This window comes from Furipterus horrens, unplaced genomic scaffold (genome assembly GCF_987537825.1).
Source record: "Furipterus horrens unplaced genomic scaffold, mFurHor1.1.pri manual_scaffold_13, whole genome shotgun sequence".
Taxonomy (NCBI): Eukaryota; Metazoa; Chordata; class Mammalia; order Chiroptera; family Furipteridae; genus Furipterus; species Furipterus horrens.
In genome coordinates this window covers 27,568,746-27,591,456 of record NW_028327183.1, presented here as the reverse complement: position 1 = coordinate 27,591,456, position 22,711 = coordinate 27,568,746, and the positions used below count along the sequence as shown (strand labels likewise).

Here is a 22,711-nt window from a genome sequence, read left to right as displayed (position 1 = left end):
CAGACGGACCAGCACGTCAGGACGTCAGGGGCGGGCCTCACAACGGCTCCGCCCACTGGCGCCGGAGCCCGGTCACGTGGGGGCGCGGCCCGAGGCAACTGCGGCAGTGGTGGTGGTGACTGGTGACGGGGGCGGCGGTCGCGCGGGTCCGGCTGAAGAGGCGTGGAGACTGCACCGTCTCTGCAGGTATCGCGACCCCTGTGCCCGATCTGGGGTCCTAGACCCGCCTCGTGCCCTTTGGCGCCTGCGGGGCCTTAGCCCGCTTCTCTCTCTGCGCCACGCCCCCTGGGGCAGGTGCCCCTCTGCGCAGTGGGCACCTGGGACTCCTTCGTCCCTCCCTTCCCTTAGACCCTTGCCCCCAGCACCTCCCTCCAGACTCGTGTCCCCAACCCCAGAGTGCCCTTCCCCAACTCCATAGCGGCGCCGCACCCCAGAGGACCCTCTCTGCTGGGCCCGTCCCCTCCCCCCAGGACCCGGCAGATCTTGGACCCCACCCACCCCAAGCATTTGGCCCCCTCGCTCCCAGACCCTGATCCGGGTGCTCCCCACGAGAGTCTGAAAAATCACCCCCTGTGACCGTGCTTCTTTATTCTCATTACCAAAGGACTTGGTTTGAGTGAGATTTATTCTGAATTAGAAGTAATTCAGAATAAGGTAGAGCTCGAAGAAAGGGCACCACCACCGGTTCCTGAAGCCGCGGTTGGTCGCTTGCTCAGGCTTGCGTGGCCCTGACAGGTGCCGTAAGGGAGGGGTTCTGGAGACCAGTGAGGCTGCCCCTGTCCAAAGGAACGTGCAGCCCAGACACAGCCCAGCAAACTTTGGGGCCCTCGGTGGTGCCAGCAAGATGCCCTGCTGGGGTCTCTCAGTGGGGCCGCCAGCCAAAGTCTTGGACTTCGATAGAGTTTGATCTGAGTTACCACCGCCCACTTCCTAGCTGCGGGATCCTGGCTGTGTCACTTTCCGTCTGTTTTCCCATCTGTAAACTGGGAATGAGTATGACACTGCCTTAAAAGGTTGATGAGAGAGTAAGTGAGCCCACAGGAATAAAGCACTTAGAGTCTTTTGCATAAAGCCAGCTCTCGGTTTTAACTCCGACCACCACAAATAGCTAATAGCTAACACTGAACACTAAATTATAGTGACTAGTAGCTGAGGTTTATTGAGCACCTATGTCCCAGTCACTGTTCTAACAGCTTTATTTAATTATCATTATAATATCAGGAACTATTATCCCCATGTTTATAGGTGATGTAAGGAAAGCTCAGAGGTGAATTAATTTCACCTTCACCCAAAACACAGCTCTTACACAGGGACCCCAGATTTGAATCCAGGAAGTCTTTTCAGTCGATGGCTTTAATCACTACAGTGATATAATAGTCCAGGGGCACGGAATTGCTTTTTAATTGAGATAAATTACATAACATGAAATTTACCATTTTAGCCATTTCATAGAAACATATTCAGTGTGCGGCCATCACCACTGTTTAATTCCAGAACATTCCTATCCCTCAGAGAAGTCCCACCCTATTAGCAGTCACTCCCTGTTTTTCACTCCACTGTCCCCTGGTAACCCTAATCTACTTTCTGTTTCTGTGGACTTGCCTTTTCTGGACATTTCATATAAATGGAATCATGATATTTGACCTTTTCTGTCTGGCCTCTTTCACTCAGCATAATGTACGAAAGGTTTGTCTAGGTTGTAGCATGAATATTACTTCATTCTTTTTATTCATTTTGTGGCTAGATCACATTTTATTGGGTTGTTTCTACTTTTTAGCTATTGTGAATAGTGCTGCTGTGAACATGGCTGTACAGGTGTTTGTGTGAGCATAAGTTTTTAGTTATCGTTGGTAAATACCTAGGAATAGATACTATTATTATTTTAATTTCTACTTCACAAATGGAGAGATGACACTGAGGAGTATTGGCCTTAGATGAGCACTTAATTCAGCTTCTACTCAGCTTTCCATTAATTCAGTTTAGTGGGTTGCAAAAAATTGGCAAAGGAAGGTAAGGAAATTTGAAAAAGCCATTATACACCATAATAACTGTCAAAGTACTGACACAAGCTTTGAGAAGCTTTTTAAGTTTCATCCTCGAGAATGAAATTTGAGCATTGAATGCAAAGCAATATTTGCTTCTACTTATTAAAAAAATATTGTATACACAGCACCATGCCGGATCCTGAGGAGGAATGTTAAAGATGGATATGGTCCCAGCTTCACACCTTCACAGAGCTGCAGGAGGATTAAAGACATAAATTTGAAAACAAAACTTTGAAAACTTTTAGAAAATAATATAGAAAAATACCTTAATAACCTGGGGCTAAGGCAGGATTTCTGAAATAAAAAACAAGCACAAATTATACAGAAAAAAGATTGATGAACTTGTCCACATTAAAATTAAGACATGCTGTTTGTTGAATGTACTATAAAGAGACAAAACATACAGAGAACTGGTATCTAGAATATAGAAAGAATTCTTACAATTCTGAAATAAAAAGATAACGCAATAGAAGTAAGGCTAAAGCTAGGAATTGGCATTTCATAGATGAGAAGACACAGCACGGGACTCGACGTTAGAAGAATGCCAGTCAGCCTTGTCAGTATTCAGGAAATGAAAATAAAAACCATAATGAGATTCCATTTTACAGCACCCTATATAGGCAGAGGGTGAACTGTTGGACATTGCCAGCCTCTGAGGAAAAAGCAGTGTGAACTCACACTTGCTGCTGGTGGGTGTGCAGATTGGTTTAACCACTTTGGCATTGTCTTCTAGAATACATGTATGTATTATGCCCTAGCAATTTGACACTTAGGCTTATCTCTTTGAGACACTTGCCCATATGCCGAGGAGACGTGCATAAAGATGTCCATGACACCACTGGTTATAATTGTAAAGGAAAAACCAACAAAATAACCCAAATTGCCTATCAGCAATAGAATGGATACATGAATAGAGCATACTTGTACCATGAGGTAGTGAGCAGCAGTGAAAGTGTAATTTACAGCTACAGAAGCACGGATGAGTCTCAAAAACAGTACTGAGTGAGAGAAACAAGTCTCCAAAGTATGATTCCTTTATATCAAGTTCAAAACCAGGCAAAACGGAATACCATTGTTTCAGAATCCACACCTGGGGTAATAGTACGACTATTAAAAAAGAAAAGGGGAATGATTATGTCAGAATGTAGGAGAGCGGTTACCCCCAGGATGGCAGAAGGGGATATGATTGGGGAAGAAGCAGATGGGGCTTCTAAGACTGGCTTTATTTGTGAAGTAGGGTGACTATGTGGGTGTTTTGTTTTATTATTCTTTGAACTATGCATAATATGTTTTCCAACTCCCATGTGTGTTTTTAGTTTTTTTTTAATTACAGAAAAGTTAACTTTAGATAACACTTCCTGCCTTCAAGAGGCCCATGCTCTAGTTGGGGAACTGAGACAGAACACAGAGCAGTGTGTTAAGTGCCATGTTGGTAAGAGAGACAGAGTGGAACTCAGAGGTGGGAGTTCCTGCCATGCACTAGGAAGAATAGGGAAGAGGTATGTGGGCCTCTGGATTATTCCCAGGGCCTGGCGTGTCGTTGGTGCTTGTCAGTGAGTGCTGGGATTACACTGGGGAGAAGGAGTGGGACTTGAGCTAGCTATCCTTAGAAAGAGATAGGATTTGAGTGCTGAGAGCATAGACAGATTCAGACTCTGTGTGAACGAAGTAGAATTCCTATAAAAAAATGTTCATAAAGTCTAAGCCCTGGACCCTTACTGAAAAGTTTCACAGTACCAGCTGTTGATGAGGGTGGGGAGGACCACCTCAGGTCTCCCCAAGTCAATTGAAGATCATCGGAATCTCTGAGGCTACTTTCTGATTCCTGAATACATGTGAAAATTTCAGGTTAAAGATTTTCAGCTTGTCTCTTTACTGTCCTAAAAACTAGACTGACTGTCCATCCATTTATCCATCCATCCATCTTAATTCCCCATGCCTTCTGTAACAAATAACCACAAACTTAATGGTGGCTTAAAACCACACAAACTTGCTCTCTCCCAGTTCTGGAGGTCAGAAACTCGGCTAAAGTCAGGGTGTCAGCGGGGTGCTCACTTCAGAGACTCCAGGGAGAATCCATTTCCTTGCCTTTGCCAGATTCTAGATGTGCCTGCATTCCTTGATCTGTGACCCCTCTCTCCATCTCAACTCCAGCAGTCTAGTATCTTTACATCTCTTTCTCTCTGTCTTTGTTCCTTTGTGACCTTTGCTTCTTGGTTACTTGTCCTTCTCAGACTCTGATCCTTCTTCCTCCGCTTATTAAGGATATATGTGGTCACATTAGACCACCTGGATAATCCAGGATAATCTCCCCATTTTAAGATCCTTAATCACACCTGCAAAGTTCTCTTTGCTACATAAGGTGGCTTATTTATGATGGTTGAGGATTAGGTGGACATCTTGGAGGGCCATGATTCAGACAACCACAGTACTTTACTGGTGGTGCTTTGTTTTCTTCCCATGATACTTGCTTTATTTTCTTTGAAAACATTTTGGTCAATCTGTTTTGTGTCCTTTTACCATCTACCCCAGGTGCCATTCATTTGGTTAGCCTGGTAATGTCTGTGTTTCAGCCAAGACACTTTTCCTAGAACTCTTGATTCATGAAGGTTTTTTATCCAGGCATACAGTACCTCCCAGGTAGGCCTGTAGTAGATTCAGTTGCCCTTTTCACTGCTCAGTTGCATCAGCTAAACTGTAGGCCAGGATAATGTTACAGGCCACAGCAGTAGAACTTTGAGGAGGTGACTTTGCTCTTTGTAGTTTTGACCATAATTTTCCCATGAAACTTTTATAGTTGTAATGTTAACTTTAGGATTTTTTTTTAAAGGACTTCTTATTTTAAGACATTTTTTTTTTGGAGCAGTTTTAGGTTTACAATAAAATTGAGAGGAAGGTACAAAACTTCTCATATACTTCCTTCTCCCACACATGCAGAGCCTCCTTCATTAGCAACATCATTTATCAGAATGGCATCTTTAAAACAATTATTTATTTATTTTTGGAGAGAGGGAAAGAGAGAGAGAGCGGAAGAAACAGTGATGTGTGAGAGAAACAGTAATTGGTTTCCCATCGCACACCCCCACCTGGGGACCTGGCCCACAACCCAGGCACATGCCCCAACTGGGAATTGCACCAGCGACCTTTCATTTCTCAGGCTGGTACTCAGTCCACTGAGTCACACCAGCCAGGGCAGAATGACACCTTTTTTTTTTTCTTTTAGCAAAGATAAACTTACATTAACATCATAATCACCCAAAGTCCACAGTTTACCTAAGATACCTTTAAGTGTTTGATGAACTAACCTTGAGGAGTATTGCCTTATTGAAATACAAAATGCCTAACAGACAACAAGGGAATTGCTCTTTTTCTTCTTCTTTTTTAAAAAATATTTAATTATTTTTAGAGAGAGGAAAAGGGAGGGAGAAAGAGAGGAACATAGATTGGTTGCCTTGAGCACGCCCCCAACTGGGGACTGGCCTACAACCCAGGCATGTGCCCTGACTGGGAATTGAACTGGTGACCTTTCTGTTTGTGGGATGATGTCCAACCCACGGAGCCACACCAGTGAGGGCAAGAATTGCTCTTCTTTTCCTATTTTGGGAAGTCCTAATTTACTGTTTTTCTGCTCACTATTTTCCTTAGTATTTTATTGTTTCTCCCTTGATATTTCAATTTTCTCTAGAGGCAAAAAAACAAAACAAAACAAAGCTTTATAATAACTCTTAAGGTACGTTGTACAGGGACCAGAAGTTTACTGTGATTTAGTGTTGCTTTCTAAATAATGGATTTCTCTTTCAGACTAATACCTGTCCACAGAGAGATCAACTAGTCAAATCCCCAAAGCAAGTTAGCAGCTTGGTATCTGTACATATTTTGGTTGGCTTCTAGACTTAAATGTGTAATATACTCCTTTAAAATTGTTTTCATGAGCTTTCTTGGAATTTAATAGCTTTGGGGGAAGTCCTGATTTCTCCTTTCATTAAAACAGACATTATTGCTCTGGCCGGTGGCTCAGTTGGTTGGAGTGTCAGCCCATACACCAAAAGGTTATGGGTTCAATCCCCGGTTGGGGTGTGTATGGGCGGCAACTGATCGATGTTTCTCTCTCATCAATACTTCTCTCTTTCTCTTCCCTTCTCTCTAAAATCAATAAACATATCCTCAGGTGAGGATTTTTTAAAAAGGCATTATTTTCCATCATGTACTTAAAGATGGGGAAGACGATTGAGAGAATAAGAAATTTATGATTTCCTGTTCATTTCCATTTATGGTCCATCAAGTTATGAACAGTGTGAAAATGGTGTGTCTGAGGAGCAGCAAGGAATCAAGCACAAAACCATGTGCCCTCTCAACCCAGCCTTCCTTTGTCACCATTTGGATGGACCACAGTTCAGGACCCCTCACTGCCTGCCTGTACTGCTGCAGCCACGTCCGCCTCTGCCAGCCCAGTTAGCTCCTTCCTTTGGCCTAAGGGACTTTACTCAAAGAGTAAGGCCAAACGCTTCCTTTTCCCTAAAGACATTTTACCGTCTGGCCTCTCCCACCACGCCCCTTTCCAGCCCCAGGTGCATGTCCTGTGCTGTAAGCACACTGAACTTGTCACTGGTCGGTGGGACTTCTTACAGCGCAGGGTCCTCGCCTTCTGTTTCCCAGGAGGGTCTTACACCCTCTTCAGCGGCGCTCTCACCACATGGCATTGAGTCACTTCGTTCACCTTTCAATGAATTCTGTGTATGCAGGGTGGCAGGGACTCCTGGCTTAACTCAGGACAAGTCCTCGGCACCCAACAGGTAGTTTTCTTCATTGCTGTTCTGGTAGTTTGGATTTCCATGTAGACTTTCCTGCAGTTCAGGGACTGTGCGTGCTTAGGCTTCTTGGCTATTATTTATAAATGGACTTGCATTCGAATTTCTCTTCTGTGAGTTTGGTTGGTGTGAGTCAGATCTCTCCAACTTGAGCTGCCTCTGGGGAATGATCAAGTTGCCTTTCTGTGCCTCAGGGCTGAATACCAGATCTAGAATGTCATCAGTCCTCTGAGTCTCTGTGATTTTAAAAAATATAGCAGTGATAATAGATGTTTGAGGTATTTGTCTATGGTGGAACTATAATGTTAAAACATAGTGATGGTGAAGGGGAATTGAATAGTAGAGTTGTGAAGTGGGGCCAGCCTGGCATTGAAGCCCCTTTCACCGCTGTTCTCAATGCACCCCTCAAGTGGGTGTGCCTCTCCTGCAGGAGCTGAGCAGGAGGTCCCTGGTGGATTTGCACATGAGGTTTTTCTTTCTGTAAAGGATCAAGGGAGTTTGGTGGGCACCTCTGGAGTGGGGGAACAAGATGGTGTGTGGAGACTGAGAGCTAGATGGGAAAAACAGCTTGGAAGCTGAGCAGAGACTGGGTAGTATAGCTTGATGCAACAAACATCTGTTGAGCTCCTGTTCTGTGCCAGGGGTTGTGGAAGGTACTGCAGAAACAGAGGAGTAAGATTTGGCCTCAGCCCTAGAGGAACTCAGCCTCCTGAGGGTGGTTCAGAAGCAGAACAGTTATAACACAGTGTTTAGGGTGGAAGGAAAGGGAAAAGGTGCACCAGATTTACGTCTCATTTCCTCATTCTTACAGCACCTGTCCCACTCACAGGCTAGAAGAAGCTGCTCCAAATACCACAGGACACTTCCTCCCTGCCACCTCTGCCAGCTGATTAGACAAGTGCTGGATACCTGAGCTCAGGTGGGCCAGCCAGAAAGTCTGCCAGGAATTTGGAATTAGAGACACCCAGGTGGCTGCAGTCATGTGGAAGTTCATGTGCTCTGCAGGTGGAACACAGGAAGGTGGTTTGCAGAGAGAAGGGTGAGGCCCAGGGGAAAGCCCAGGTGGACACCAGGGAGAGAGGGAGAGGGGATGGCTACATCTGTCCCTTCCTGCTTACGGTGTCCTCTTCTGGTGTCTGCAGAGCGCCATCTCTCTCTGAGCTGTTTGAACAGGTTTTTTCCCATTTGATGAACTATTCCTTAAGAAAGAGGTGCAGAAACTGATTGCCATTCCAGCCGAGCCTTTCACCAGACGGGGATTTTTTGTGTCTTTGTTGTTCCGAGATAAGGAAATGCTTTGCTACACACATACCACACATACCACAGCATAAAAATTCTTGTGTTTTCTTAATTTTAAAAATCTTTGATCTTAGTTGATCTATGAAGACAGAAGAAAGGAATTTGGTGTGTGTTGGTTTTTGTTCACAGATTAGCCTTAAGAAGAGACTGAACAGCATATTCCTAAAGGCTTAGAACTGGCAGAGAAGGTAGGAGGAAAACCAGGGTAGTTAATGACTAGAGCAGAAAAATCAGGAAACTCCTTTGTAGTCAAGCGTCTTTCAAGTTCTCAGAAAAAAATTATATTTGAGGGGGAAGAAATTCAGTTTCTCATTTGTATGAGGTCATTCCATGAGGCGTATTAGACCTCCTTTTTAGCCAGAACCTTGTTATATACACTTTGTAAAATTACCTTTTCCACAGTATTACTTTGGTTACAACCCATTAGATCTAGATATGTGCTATTTAATTTTTCATTGAAAACATTGTTTTGACACCTTAGATATACGCCCACCTTTTTTTTAGAAGAAAAGATTTAATATTCCAAGTATCTATTTTTTTGGTCATAGTTTTGCTATTTCTAATTTTAATACATTTATTTGAAAAGTACTAGTGTGTACAAGTCATTTTTTGCATCTCACGACCTAGTATTTGATTAGTCATGACAAAGGCACCTGAGCTCTTTAAAATGTTACTTCCGAAACTCCGAACCTAGGATGCTTTAACATGGAATCTCAGTTTTTGTGTTCTTTCTTATAAGAAATTAATATTTTGGAATCTTGCTGTTAATGCTATTAAGGGACTGTGACCACTGTGAACACTTTGATACCATGCTAGGTCAGGGGCACATCCAATCAGCTACCTTCCTCAGCTGGTATTGAGAGAGCAGAGCAAGGGACCCTTGACAAGGGGTGGCTTGTCATTCCCTCTTGTCTAGTATCTGGAAACTTTGAGAAGCATTCATGCACAGCAGAAAAAGAATGACCAGTTTCGAGACAAATGTTCTGGGAGCAACAAGGAGTATTATTGCCTGTGGTCTGATAGATCGATCAGGAAAAGAAAGGCATCTTCAGTCTAAACTTTGTTGATCTTGTTACTTCATATTTTAGGAAATCTTAGTCAGTGTGGTTCATGAGGAAAATTTACCCCAAAGGAACATTGAATTGTTTTTAAGTATTTGGTTTGTACGCTTAATAAAGATTATAATGCTTTCTTTTCATGATCAGTCTTGGCATTCTTATTGTAGGATGTAAGTTTCTCTGAACAGACTCCTAGTACATAGCAGTTTACTTATACGAAATAAGGTGGTGCAACTTCAGTCATTTTCTATATTGTTATTTGAGAAAAACATTCTTTAACTTAATGTCATATCAATTTAATTAGCAATATGCTAGCAATGTAAAATATTTTGTTTGTTGAGAGATTATAGCCTTATAGTGGGACATGTAAGGATCCTTCTGCCTATCTCTTTCTTCAGTTTTCTGTCTTATTTCCTTTGTAGTTTTTTTTTGGTTTGTAATTTGGACTACAAATGTTAATATTCAGCACATATATTCATATGTATATTCAATAGTTTTAAAATTACTTTATGTGCCTTTTAATTACAGTATGGTATCATTCTTATAGACACATTTCATTTGTGGTTAATTTATTTTCTTCTGCTTAATTCATTTTTTACTCTGCAGCTTGGTTGAGCTCACATTATAGTAGAGTTGGAGGGAATTCAGTCATTCTACCTTAAGCTTAGGTCAACTTTTGCTGCTGTTGGGTATTAGTTACAGGATTTGTTTTTCTCTTTTAATGGGATTTCTATAAGAGACTAATGCCAGAAGTTTTATGTACATATATGTCGGCTTAAAATCAGTTTTCTTTTCTATAATATATGCTCTATCCTTGTGTTTGTGTATATCTGAGCTCCCTGTAATTTAATTGTAGTCTATTCTGGTCTGTTTGGCATTTTTTCCATCTTTGGTAGTGCACAGTGGGATCAATGGCTCCCGAGGTCCAGTATAGGATGAAGTTCATCAATCTTGGTTATGCCTGGCCTTTGCCAACCTCTGCAGGCTTATCTCTGATTGCAGGCACATGTGCACCAGTTCATATGGCATTTAAAATTGTTTTGTTAAATATCTGTCTCTTCTCCTGGGTATAATTATTTAATTCACCTTCAAATTCTTAGCATCTGTCACAGGACATGGAATACAGTAGGTGCTTTTTGTAAATGTCTACTATGTGGATATTTACAAGAGTTATACTGGGTCAAAGATAGTGGCATACAAACTAACCTGGTAGGGTGGAGGAGTGCTTACCCCATTGTCATTTAAGAAAACCATTTCTTCTTCATTTTCTTCTTCTTCTTTTTTAAATCTTCACGCCAGGACATCTTTTTCATTGCTTTTTAGAGAGAGAGGAAGGAAGAGAGAGAAACATTGATGTGAGAGAGAAACATCGATTCGTTGCCTCCCATATACGCCTGGACTGGGGATCGAACTCACAACTTAGGTATGTGCCCTGACCTGGAATTGAACACACAACCTTTCAGTTACTGGACGATGCTCCGACCAACTAAACCATACCAACCAGCTGGGGGAGTATTTCTTTTTAAATATACGTTTGGATATTATTTATGTGAAAGATTATTATTTAGTTTTGTCTCAAATGGATTGTAAGCTCTTTGCAGCCAAGGCCATGTCTTAATATTACCTCTGTTTCTTCTGCTTTGTCTCTACATGGGCAGTAGGGCCTTTGCACTTGCTGATTATGAATAAAGCAAAGAAATAAACATCTCTCTCATCTGTTATAAATTTAAAAGTCTGTGCATGTCATTATACTGAGCTTTTTTAGGGCGCAGAGCATTGTGTTTACCTCTGTATCCACACCTTGTAGCACTGTGCCTGAACTTTAGTAGGAATTTTGTAACTTGGTAGTTGTGTTGACTAGTCTCCTTGGAAGAAAAGAACTTTATAAACTACAAATGTTAAATTTCCTGGATGTATGGGCTACATGAATTTGAACTATTAGTGTTATTTGCATGCAAAATTACTCAGTTCTGATGTCTTCACATATTTTTCTTCACTCAGACTATGCATGTTTCTTTAACTTATTAAGCAAAGAACACTTCTCTTTCCCTTCCATGCAGGCTGCCATGGCTACTGTTGACAGCTTCTACCTCTTGTATAGGGAAATCGCCAGGTCGTGCAATTGCTACATGGAAGCTCTGGCCTTGGTTGGAGCCTGGTATACAGCCAGAAAAAGCATCACTGTCGTCTGTGACTTTTACAGTCTCATCAGGCTGCACTTTGTACCTCGCCTGGTGAGCAGAGCTGATCTGGTCAAGCAGTATGGGAGATGGGCAGTTGTGAGTGGTAAGAAATGAAATTTCAGTTTTTGTCTCATTTAAGATCGAAGTAATCTTTCCTGTTTGTATTTTAACTTGGGTGCATTATTCAAGGAGTGACTGAATTTAATGTGATTTTTTCACGGGAACTTGCTGATTAAAAAAAACAAAACTTATTATGTCACAATTATGTTCACATTTTCTTACTGTCGTCATCGAAGAGTTTTCCTTTGATTTTTGTCCTTATTCTGCCCTCTTATTCCCAGTATTGTTCCAGCCCCATCTTCTTACTCTTTGCTTCTCCTTTTTGCTCTCTGTTTTGAAATTGTCCTTATAAACTGTCACCACTTTCAGAAATACTTTTCTTATTTAAAATACCATTTAAATTTGTCCTTTCCTGGGAAAGTGTCTCCTGGCACTTACTCAAGCCAGATATATGTTTGAAAACAGTTTCCTACTGTGTCTCATCATCAACTTGGTGAATGTGAAACAGCTCTTGGTCCACCTGTCAGGTATCTGGGGAGTGTTTGACTAGCATGTGCCATTCTTCCTGTGACATTGTGCATCACTGATCATTATTAGAACTTGCTTTACTTCTAGTATGATTCTTTCTCTGATTAAGCCCAGAAATGTGAGATGGAGTATTTAAGGTTCATTTTAAAGATCTCACCGTGAAATGAGTATGCTCCCTTTTCCTGGTTGTGTTGTAGGTGCAACAGATGGGATTGGAAAAGCTTATGCAGAAGAGTTAGCAAGCCGTGGTCTCAATATCATCCTGATTAGTCGGAACCGAGAGAAATTGCAGATGGTTGCTAAAGACATTGCTGACACCTACAAAGTGGAAACCGATATTATAGTGGCAGACTTCAGCAACGGCCGTGAGATCTACAACCCAATTCGAGAAGCCTTGAAAGACAAAGACATTGGCATCTTGGTAAATAACGTGGGTGTTTTTTATCCCTACCCTCAGTATTTCACTCAGGTCTCCGAGGACAAACTCTGGGACATCATAAATGTAAACATTGCTGCAGCTAGTTTGATGGTCCACATAGTGTTGCCGGGGATGGTGGAGAGAAAGAAAGGCGCTGTTGTCACCATCTCTTCGGGTTCCTGCTGCAAGCCCACTCCCCAGCTGGCTGCCTTTTCTGCTTCTAAGGTAATGTGTTCTGATGGGAAATGAAATCATAATGCAACAGGACATTTATTGCAATGGTTTGGCCCAATTTGTTGAGGTCTGTGTCAGCAACTTATGTTTGCTTATGCTGTATGTTTTTCTGAAATGATAATAATCAAGCCTTTTTTTTCTCCTGCGTTTTCTTCCAAGTTCCAGTATATTAAAAGTCTTTCCCCCTGCTTCATTTTAACAGGCTTATTTAGACCACTTCAGCAGAGCACTGCAGTATGAATATGCTTCTAAAGGAATCTTTGTACAGAGTCTCATCCCGTTCTACGTGGCTACTAACATGACTGCCCCTGGGAGCTTCCTGCACAAGTGCCCGTGGTTGGTGCCTTCGCCAAAAGTGTATGCCCATCATGCTGTTTCTACCCTCGGCATTTCAAAGAGGACCACGGGATATTGGTCCCATTCTATCCAGGTAACAGCGTGCGTTCACTCTTGTGATTAGGTTAATGCATCCTAAACCTTTCTAAATGGTACGTGGGAATCTGACTGAAGCCTAAGGCTGGAAGGTGAGAATTGCAAATTCTGTTCTTAAACCTGACTTTCTTAATGGTTCTGGTAAGTCACTAAATTTTCTTTGGTGGAATTATTGTATTAAAAACATTCAAAAGTTCAATCTGCTTGACACCTAAGGGATGAAATATGCTGCTTTAATATAAGTAGATGGCAGCAGTATAAAAATATTAAAAATTTAGATGGATGTTTCAAAGTAAAAAGATTTTAGTAATGCATGAAACAGTACCACTAAGTCAACAGTGTGATTCAAAGGCATAAAACCACAAAAGAGGTCTATATTTTATGTAATGTTATTGTCACATATGTTAGTAATCTCAGTATATTTTTGGACTCATTTGTCTTAAGAAGCATATGATTTTTTAAAAAATTTATTCTTTAGGCATGACAAAGATTTGGGCCTTTAGTATTTTAAAGAGTAACTTTGTTAAATATTTGAAAATTTGATTTAAATATTAGGTTGAGAATTCATAATGATTTATTATAATAGACTTGCGTATCTTTATTTGGCATAGTAAGTAGATGCACCCTAGTTTAGAATTCTTTTTTCTTTAATGTGTAGAGTTTTCTTAACTTACTATCAGATATTTTGGAGTCTCTGCATAAAAGTTATTAAAGTAAATCAACAGTGAACTTTTACTCTTATCAAAAACTTTGGCTAGAAGTTTCTTTAATAAGAAGCCATTGAATTTAGGTGGTTATTTCCAGGTCCTTAATTACTGGGGAAAAGCAGAGAAACCTAAATAATTTTTGAAGCCACTGACCATGAAGTTTCCTGAGTAACGATGATTTTAGATGCGGTAGATATTTCACTGTATTTATAAAACACCAACATTTTAATTACAGTTAAACTTTGTTCACATTGATGAACTTTTTTTGTGAATGTATATATGTTTTTCAGCCAACAAATTCCATTAAGCTAATTTAATTCCTAGAGTAGTTTTCTATATAAAGCTGTTAAAACTTTCTATTATTTATGTTTTCGTTTTATTTTACTCAAATTATTTTAAATGTTATCAATTTTTTTTTTTTTTAGTTTTACAACAAAGATTTGATTCATTAATTGCTGTTTTGTTCATAGCAGATTTCTCTGATAGTGAGAAGGTTTGAAATAGTAATTGTGAAGAAAGGAGAGTGAGGTTCCTGGGGAACCAGCAGTGGATTGCTGAGCGGAGAGGAGGCCCTAGTGATGAAGGGGACTGAGAAGTGATGGTGGCTTCGGTGTGTGCAGCTTGTCTCCAGCAGCACTCAGCACACACGCGTGTGTGTATTATGCTTATTGTAGCTACTTCAAAGATGGCACAGAAGTTATTTTACAATAGTTTACTGAAAACATTTCTAACTTTGTGTGAAAGAGGTTTTTAAAAAAATTTTTTTAATTGATTTGAGAGAGAGAGAGAGAGGAAGAGGAGGAAAGAGAGAAAGAAATATCAATTTGTTGTTCCACTTATTTATGCATTCATTGGTTGCTTCTTGTATGTACCCTGATCACGGATGGAACCTACAAACTTGATGTGTTAGGATGATGCTCTAACCAGCTGAGCTACCCGGCCAGGACAAGAGGTTATTTTTGATGCACTTGCACAAAGGTTAGGGAGCACATTTCCTCACTCCTGACCCATGCCTACCTCAGCCTTCCTTACACATGTTCTCATGTCCTTACACATGTCTGTAAAACAGCATTTTGAACAAGAGCAGTTAGAACTGACTCACAGCTGTGACATCTTTGCTTTCTTGGCAGCCATTTCATATAATTTAACAATTGTGTCTTACGTGTATTATGCTAGTTGTCTTAACAAAGATTTGCAAGCAAAAAATAGAAAAAATTATTTGGACTGTAAAAACAGCTAGAAAGAAATCAAATGCATTTGCTTCAGTTGTTAAGTAGTTATTAATATTGATTTGGGAGCATTTCTTATTTTCAGAAGTGGCATTAGGCAATGTTAAATTGTTGACTGCAGAATGCATAATAAGTCCGACAGAAAAAGAGCTTTTCCTTTATGGCTTTCTGTTTGTGATCCTTGACATAAAGGTCAGAAGGATGCTGGTATGTGTCTGGTTGAAAAAACAGGTTGACAGCTTGACCAGTAAGTCTCATGCTTATGAACATGGAGACTGTGTTTCAGGTGATAGGAGCTACAGAGAAATCTCCGGGGAATAGAGAGTGGAGTGGGAGGATCAGAGCTCTCAGATTGGCTCATAGTCGTTGCTGAATTTCAACCTACTTTTGATGTATTTGTTCACACATACTCTGTGAGTGGCTGTTGGAAAGAGAAAACATGGCATTGAGGGGAGAAGTGGAGCTCCGTGGAAGCGAGAAGGCCCTGAGGCTGCATGTTAGGATGTGGGTGCGGGTCCAAGGGAGCCAGCCTGACACCTGTGTCAGAGGTGAGAGCCCTCTGTCCAGCTTTGTTGCAGAGGAGGACCAGCTTCTTTCTTAGACCTGGACAGATGGGTCAGGAGTCCTGAGCATGCACAAAGCGTTACAGAACCTGAAACCCACCTGTCCTCTCTCAGTATACACACTCACACCCTCCTCCTCTTCTCTTTGGGTGCTTTTCTGCAGTTCAGAGTGCCCAGAGACTTGGCATTCCTTTCCAGTGATTGTTGTTACCTAAGCAGGTGGAGGAGTCAGCCCCTTCGGTTTACCTGTCAGTGCCCAGGGGGTGAAATTCTCCCCTCTTCCATCAGCTCTTTCCGCCTTGCTGCCCAGCCTGCTAAAACCTCAGTGGCACCTTAGCAGACTGTCAAAGTACACCTTGATGCTGGTTCCCCTGCCATAGACAGTGGTCACGGATAGAAATTGAAGACAGATTTTTAGATGCTGATCTACTTTCTCCAGTAAATAAACACCAAAAAAAAAAAATGTACTTTGAAGGGAGATCTAGTTATCTAGTGTTTCTCAGGTGCCTGTGCCGCAGAAAGTTACCCGTGGCTCCACGTGAAATACTGGGCTCTTGGCTCTGAGGTGGTGAGCTGGAGCTTCTGTGGGGCCTGCTCTGAGCAGCTGTGGTTCTGGGACTGGCACTTGCAGTTCACCGGACTGGGACCTCCTCCTTATTTAGTGTGTTCCCTGGAGGTGCAGAGTCACAGAGTCACCTAGGCTAGAATTTCAGCACTTGCTGGTGGCCTGTCTGTCTCCCTTTCTTAACATACAAGGTGTCGAAAATTTCACTCAGTATAACTTCCGCAATCCTGACGAATCTGTCAGTATTGCTCAGGGTTTCTCCACCTCAGCACCACTGGCATTTGGGGCGGAATTATCCTTTGCTGTGGAGCTGTCCTATGCATTTGAGATGTTCAGCCCATCCCTGACCTCCACCGACTGGATGCCAGTAGTGCCACCACCCCAGCTGTGACAACCAGTAATGTTTCTGGACATTGCCATGTGTACCTGGGGGCTGGGGTGGAGTGGGGCACATGGCCCTGGTTGAGAATCTTTGTAACTGGACAACATAGACAGGACTTCCTCCCTGGGTCCCTAAGCCATCCATCCTCATCACATCTCAATAAGACAGTGTACTAAGGTCCTGGAGTTTTTGATTTGACAGTTCTCTTGTTTACCTTGGCTCTGTTCTGCCCCTCAAATCTGTTTTCTCATGAACTACTAACCACACATGCATTTATCTATTTCAGCTGCCTTCACTTCTGGAATGATTTTGTAATTTTTAACCAAATTAAGCAAATTAACATACTATTCATATCAAGTAAAGATGGAATCCTGTTACTGCATATAGGTCTGTCCATCCTCATTGAGAAAGGGGGTGGGTGGGTGGTGATCATGTTTCTATGCCCACAGGCCTAACACAGGGGCTTATACAAAAGTAGGTGCTAAGTAAGCAGCACCTAAGTCTTTTTCCTTTTTTGTATTTAAAATGCTTGGTGATATTTACTAGATTGAATCAGATGCTGATCTGTACATTTAAGTGTCAATGGCTTTGGGTTCTAATCTTACAACCATTTTCTCTTTTATTTTTAGTTTCTTTTTGCACAGTATATGCCTGAATGGCTCTGGGTGTGGGGAGCAAATATTCTCAATCGTTCTTTACGTAAGGAGGCCTTATCCTGCAAAGCATGAAACTGGATGATGGTTTGAGAAGTTTTGCTAACTCATGGGAACCTACAGTATTCTGACATTTGGAAGAACATGTTTAATTTGTCTTCTGTATTTTCTTTTATTATTGGTTCTTTAGCATACTGTTGACTCATCATTTGCAAAGCAAGCATAATAACTTTTTGAGAATGCTGTGGAAAAACTTCAAGGGCCACATGGATGGCACAGAGTAAATAATGACTGAGACACAGAAACTGATGAAGGAAACCTAAGTTTTGATGCTTTTTTTCCCCTAAGCTGTTCAAAAGTAATGTGAGTTATGTTGTTCTATGAGCTATAGCAATCTGATACTGAAATATATGATACTTAAAAAGACTTGTCACCTCTTACAATTTCATATGTTGTTTTTTAAGGGAAATTATTTCAGTAGATGAATTATAGTATTGGTTTTCAAATGTTCATCAGGAAAGATTATTTACGAGTGTAATTTTTTAGATAAGATTACTGGTATGATTAGCAGTAGAAATCTGTGTGTTTAATATTGTATAGTTCTAGTTGTTTGACTATCTGTGTATGAAAATGCTGCTCTTCAATTGATATTTCATTAGATAATTGAATATGTATGGATGTTGTGTGCATCTGGGCAACCTTATGGGTAAGTTACTTAAAAAATTTTTTTGTCAAGATGGTTTAATGTTGAACCTTACAGGGTATTAAACTTCTAGATTATTCCTCTTCATATTAAAAAAAGCTTACCCAATTTTGTGCTATTGGCTTGCCATGTACAATATTACTAATAAAATTCTGTTTTTTTTAAATCTACCATGAAATTCATTCCTAGATTTGGACATGTAATGATTGACTGTGATTAACCTCTTGATTTATAATTATTGTGGATAAGTAGTGATTTCTCAGCCTATGACCTGTTTTATAATTGAAATTTAGCCCTTTAGAGTTTGTTAAATCTGGTTTTCATATACATGTCTATGTAATATTATTTTATTCCAGAAGAATTATTGGTGTAAACATCAAGTATTTATGGAATAGTAGTTAAATGTGTACAAATTACGTGTGTGCTATGTATTATATCTGTTGAAATAAGGTAGAAGCTCATTGTTGGTTGTTGTGATTAATTTATGCATTATAGTGAATACTTCTATTAGTGTGAAGATAATGATGTACAAGCCCCCCTGACACACACACACACTATGGGTTAGCATTGACACCTACTGTGAAGAACTTTGGCTCAAGTCCTATAAAGCCAGACATTTTGAGGACCACATATCTAGTGCTTTGACAATTGTAAATCACTGTAAGAATATACAGTATGTGCAAAGTAATAGTTTGGAGTTTAATATTGGGACACTGATGCAAAAGCTAGGAAATTGATTGAAATCAGGACTTTTATGGAATTATTTTCTCCTGAGATGATGTTCCCTTATGAGCAGGCCTAAACATGCTTTTATGTTATAACCACTATTTTACTAGTGACATTGCCTCAGTATTTCCAGATGTCACTTGGACTCAGTTCAGAAGCTCTTCCACTTACAGATCAGGCCTTCATCACAAAAGAGGAAGACATTCAGATGTGAAAACTTACGTACTAGTGACACTACATGACACTGAAGGTTTGGATGGAGTTAACTTAGAAGCCTTTATTTGGTCACATTTGGCCTTTTCCTTCACCCAACAATTAATTTATTATCATTAAGACTAGAAAAAAACTGATTTCAGGCCACATTAACCTGAACTTTGATGTGTAATAAACAGCAGCAACTTTATATGAAAAATACCGTATGTATACCTAAGGTGTTATGTGGTACAGCAATGTCTTATATTTACAGATTAGGTGTTGAATCATTGTTACATGCTAAGAATAAGTAAACCATGTCAGTGATGTTTTAAAATTCTCTGCCTGGCAAGATGTATGTAAATAAGCTGATTGGTGCAAAGTGAGTGAAAGATCAAAACCAAGAATCTTCCTTAGGTTTTGTCTTCATAAGATACTTTTTCCCAGAGCTCATTTTAGAGTCATAACTGGACCACTGTAGATGGGGTTTCTTATTAAGATTGTGGGAAATAATAACCTTTGAAACAATGTGTGAACTGAAAATTTAACAATAAAAGTGGTTGCTTCCTCCATTGGAAGAGGTTTTGCTTCATATATTTGTAAATGGGTTGTCTGGAATGAGAGAGATTTTTTTCTCATAAGAACAATTATTTTAAAATTACAGAAACTTAATTCATGAACACCTGTGGATGCAAGTCACTAAGAGCTGGTGATTCAGCAAAAAATTGTACATAAGCACATCTTTTGAAAATGCTAAGTTGATTTCTTCATCTCATTCTCCTGATAGGCTGAGTAAGATGAAGGCTGATTTTGATCGCTGACTTTGGCAACATGGAGGTTGCTGGCGGTTTTGCCATGAGCCATTCCATCGCTTAGCGGGGATGAAAGCTAGACTGTAGTGGGTTCAAGAAAGGGTGGGAAGAACGGGGAGACAACAAGGAGACAGTGCTTTTGAGGAGTCTTTTGTTTTGTTTTAATCTCAGTTCCTTAAAATCCTGTCACAATTGGGAACCAGGGGTTTAGGTGGAGTCCTCCATCTTTGACACTGTGCCCTCACCTCTCTGTGTCTGTGTCTCAGTTTTGGCTAAGCTGTTACTCTTTAAAATAACATTTAGTTTGAATAAAGATTTACCTTCCATGGAATTATGAATGCTTTATTACACACATGAAGCAGGGATTTAGGAAGTTATTATAGATCCTGGTGTGGTGGAAAACTGGGAGGCCAGGATCCTGTGGCTCTCAGCCTTGCTTGGTAGATATCCAAGCTATCTCTCTCATGTCCTGGCCCCCTTCAGTTTATAGGGTTCTCAGGAGCTGGCAGCATTCTTCTCTTCCTCATATTGTGGCTTCACTATCACATGACAAGGATGTTTGCAATTCACTAGCCTATCTCAGCCCCTAACAAGTGGGCTGTATATTCAGTGGCATAGAGACTTAAAGGGCTATTAAAAGAACCCTGGCCAAGATCAGTTTACTCCAAATTAGAACAGTTAGGTTTAAGATCAAGTGCATTAATGGTGGCAGCAGGGAGGGCTTAACCCTTTGAGTGCCAACATCGCTGTGAGTGATGCTGACAAATTTTCCCAAAAGTGCCAGTGTCGCTCTCAGCGACTATTTCCCTGATGGCTATAAATGTAAATAACAATGGAATAATTCGTATTTTATGTTTTGTTCTCTTTTTTTGTACCTCAGGTTTATATATTGATAAAATTTTTTCTCATGTTGATGCAAATTTCAAATTGTGCATGGCACTCAAAGGGTTAACTTTGAGGATTTACAAATGCAAGAGTCAAGAATTCTCAGAAAGTTCCTAACATTGGCACAATCTAAAAATGGGGGGGGGGTGAGGGGTACTTAACCAGGTGTGTCTGGGTTAGTCTAGCTATACCCACCACTGTTTATTGAACATGTATGACTCAGGCTCTGTATGTCTTATTTAACCCTCATTCTATGAGGTAGGTATTAGTATCTTTTCTGGGGTGAGGAAGGTGAGGTATAAAGAACAGAGATACCACTTGCCTGAGATCATAAAGCTAGCAGGTGGTTCTGTATTTATCTACTATATTAAATCAGTTTGTTAAAGGGAAGATGAGTGCTGAGATTTTTTTCCCCGTATTGGTTTCATTCAGCAATATCATGCTGCAGAACGAAGTTCAAACAAGACGTAAGTGTCAGAACATAGAGGTAGCCAGAATGCAAAGCTGGTCAGGACAAATGGAAACGTTCATCAGCCTGGTCAGACCGAGGAGAAGATGCAGACGATCTACCGAATATGCTAATACGACAAACTCACCCTCGCTGAAATGTGCTGATGGCAAGTTTAAAAAGCTGGTGTGCAGAAGTCTGGATGTGACTCCTACGGGCCCACGTGGAGGACCGGGAGTCCCCAGTTCCTTGTTCCCCATTCCCCTTGCTCTTGCAGGTCCTCAGTCGATCAGGGAGTTGCCTCCCCTCTACCCACTTCCCTGGTTTCCCTCAATAAACCCTGTATCTGCCCCCGCAGTGGTCTCAGGGTGGTTTCTCAGAGCGAGGCTGCTCTGACAATAAGCAGTTTTACTGCATTTGACTACGTTGCACATCATTTTTCATTAGTGTTACCTAAAATGTGTTTTCAGTCCCCCAGATGTGCCCTATGCCAAGTGTGGGCCAACTCAGCATTTAGACAGAAAACATGTGATTCTAGTATCTAAATCACTCAGACATTTTGGGGAAGGCAAACTTTTGATCCTTGTTTCTTCAGAAAAGGTAACACTTGGAATTAGTGGGCCAGTGAGGCAGAGGGGACTTAAATGGAGCAGACAAGATTTGGTGTAGGGAGTTTGCCTGTCAGGGTGGGAGTCAGGTGGCTGAACTACCACGCCGCTGAAACGGGTAGAGGTCTGCAGACTGCGTGCTTGGGGTTGCTCTGGGTGCGGAAGCATAAAGGCTCCAGAAGACAGCGTTGGAGTACAGCCTCTGGCGTTTAGAGCAAATGGTGGCCACAGGGAGCGTTCCGTCAGGTTTGTTTTCAACAGGACCTGGGCCAAATATTACGCCCACTTTCGTGCCTGTGCCCGTTCTCCAAGGTTCTGGCCCCAAAGCCCAGCGCACTCCACGCTGGATCGCTTCCTACAGTCCGTTCTTCCAAAACACCCACTAGGTGCAAGCGGGACGACCCTGCCCCACAGCCTACAGCCCCGCCTCCTCCCCAAGGCCGCAAACGTCGCGAGACCTCTGTAAGTCCTCCCGGCCTGACCCAGCGGCCCTCCGCGTCCAGAGCGCGCACGCAGACTCCACGCAGGGCACGCACGGCCGGTAGGGCTGGCGTTCCCAACCGTCGGTCTCCCCGCCCCGATGGCGCAGTATCGCGAGAGTTGGGAGTAAACAGCTCCGAATGGAGACCCGAGGCGTGTTTGCCGGGGAAGCGCCGTTATCCCGGGCCCGCCGGACTCGAGCTTGAGACAGCCGCAGGTACGTCAGGCTGCTCGTTCCCGGAAGCTCCGCCCCTCCTCCGTATTTACGCGGCTGCAGGTGCGTTCCTGTGTACCCCGGGTGCCCGAGGCCACGAGGGTGGGGGTATGCGCGGGGGGTGGCTAGGGCCTCTGCGACCCTGAATCCGCAAAGAGCGGACCAGGGGCTAGGGGCGCGGACCAGGGCGCGTGAGGTAAAGCCAGGCACTTAGACGCGCCCTACTATGCGGAGTGCATGGCGGTAGGACATGCGCGGTCCTCTCCGCTCGCCGGACCCGGCCTGGACTTCGGGCTTGTGTCCCCTACTCGGCCTTTTCTACGTGCTTACACGATGGGGTAGCTGGCTCAATTTCACTTTCTTTATGTGACATAAGTTTTAAAAGGAGTGACTCTCAGCCTCCGAACATAGTTCTGAGTATACTCGCAGAAGAGTTATTGTATCAGATTTTAAATGACTTCAGTTTTTTGCCCTAGCTG

General features: G+C 41.9%; 2 protein-coding genes across 6 annotated transcripts in view; both read left to right on the top strand.

The window, feature by feature from the left end:
- The first annotated feature begins 71 nt into the window (after nt 1-71).
- HSDL1 (hydroxysteroid dehydrogenase like 1) lies at nt 72-19,357 on the top strand. Of its 3 annotated transcripts, none has more exons than XM_090261104.1 (7): nt 72-186; nt 7,665-7,772; nt 10,534-10,633; nt 11,271-11,496; nt 12,179-12,624; nt 12,836-13,063; nt 17,141-19,357. In XM_090261104.1, exons 4-7 carry the CDS (start codon nt 11,277-11,279, stop codon nt 17,237-17,239), a joined length of 993 nt encoding a protein of 330 aa, XP_090117230.1. In that variant the 5' UTR covers nt 72-186; nt 7,665-7,772; nt 10,534-10,633; nt 11,271-11,276; the 3' UTR covers nt 17,240-19,357. The 3 variants fall into 3 exon arrangements, with proteins under 3 accessions (XP_090117230.1, XP_090117228.1, XP_090117229.1); XM_090261102.1 differs by having other exon boundaries at nt 7,665-7,892; XM_090261103.1 differs by lacking the exon at nt 7,665-7,772.
- A 2,716-nt stretch (nt 19,358-22,073) lies between these two features.
- MBTPS1 (membrane bound transcription factor peptidase, site 1) overlaps nt 22,074-22,711 on the top strand; it is a 55,465-nt gene continuing 54,827 nt past the window's right edge. Inside the window, exon 1 of one of the 3 annotated variants that reach the window (XM_090261310.1) lies at nt 22,074-22,235. The gene's annotated coding sequence lies outside the window, so the exon portion shown is untranslated. Of the gene's footprint in view, nt 22,296-22,711 lie in introns of all 3 variants that reach the window. The other 2 variants (XM_090261309.1, XM_090261311.1) reach the window with 2 other exon arrangements.

Coding starts and splice junctions, on each gene's coding strand:
- HSDL1 (XM_090261103.1), top strand. CDS start 11,277: ATGGCTACTGTTGACAGCTTCTACCTCTTGTATAGGGAAATCGCCAGG. Junction 12,625..12,835: donor CTGCCTTTTCTGCTTCTAAG/GTAATGTGTTCT, acceptor TCATTTTAACAG/GCTTATTTAGACCACTTCAG. Junction 13,064..17,140: donor ATTGGTCCCATTCTATCCAG/GTAACAGCGTGC, acceptor TTTTATTTTTAG/TTTCTTTTTGCACAGTATAT.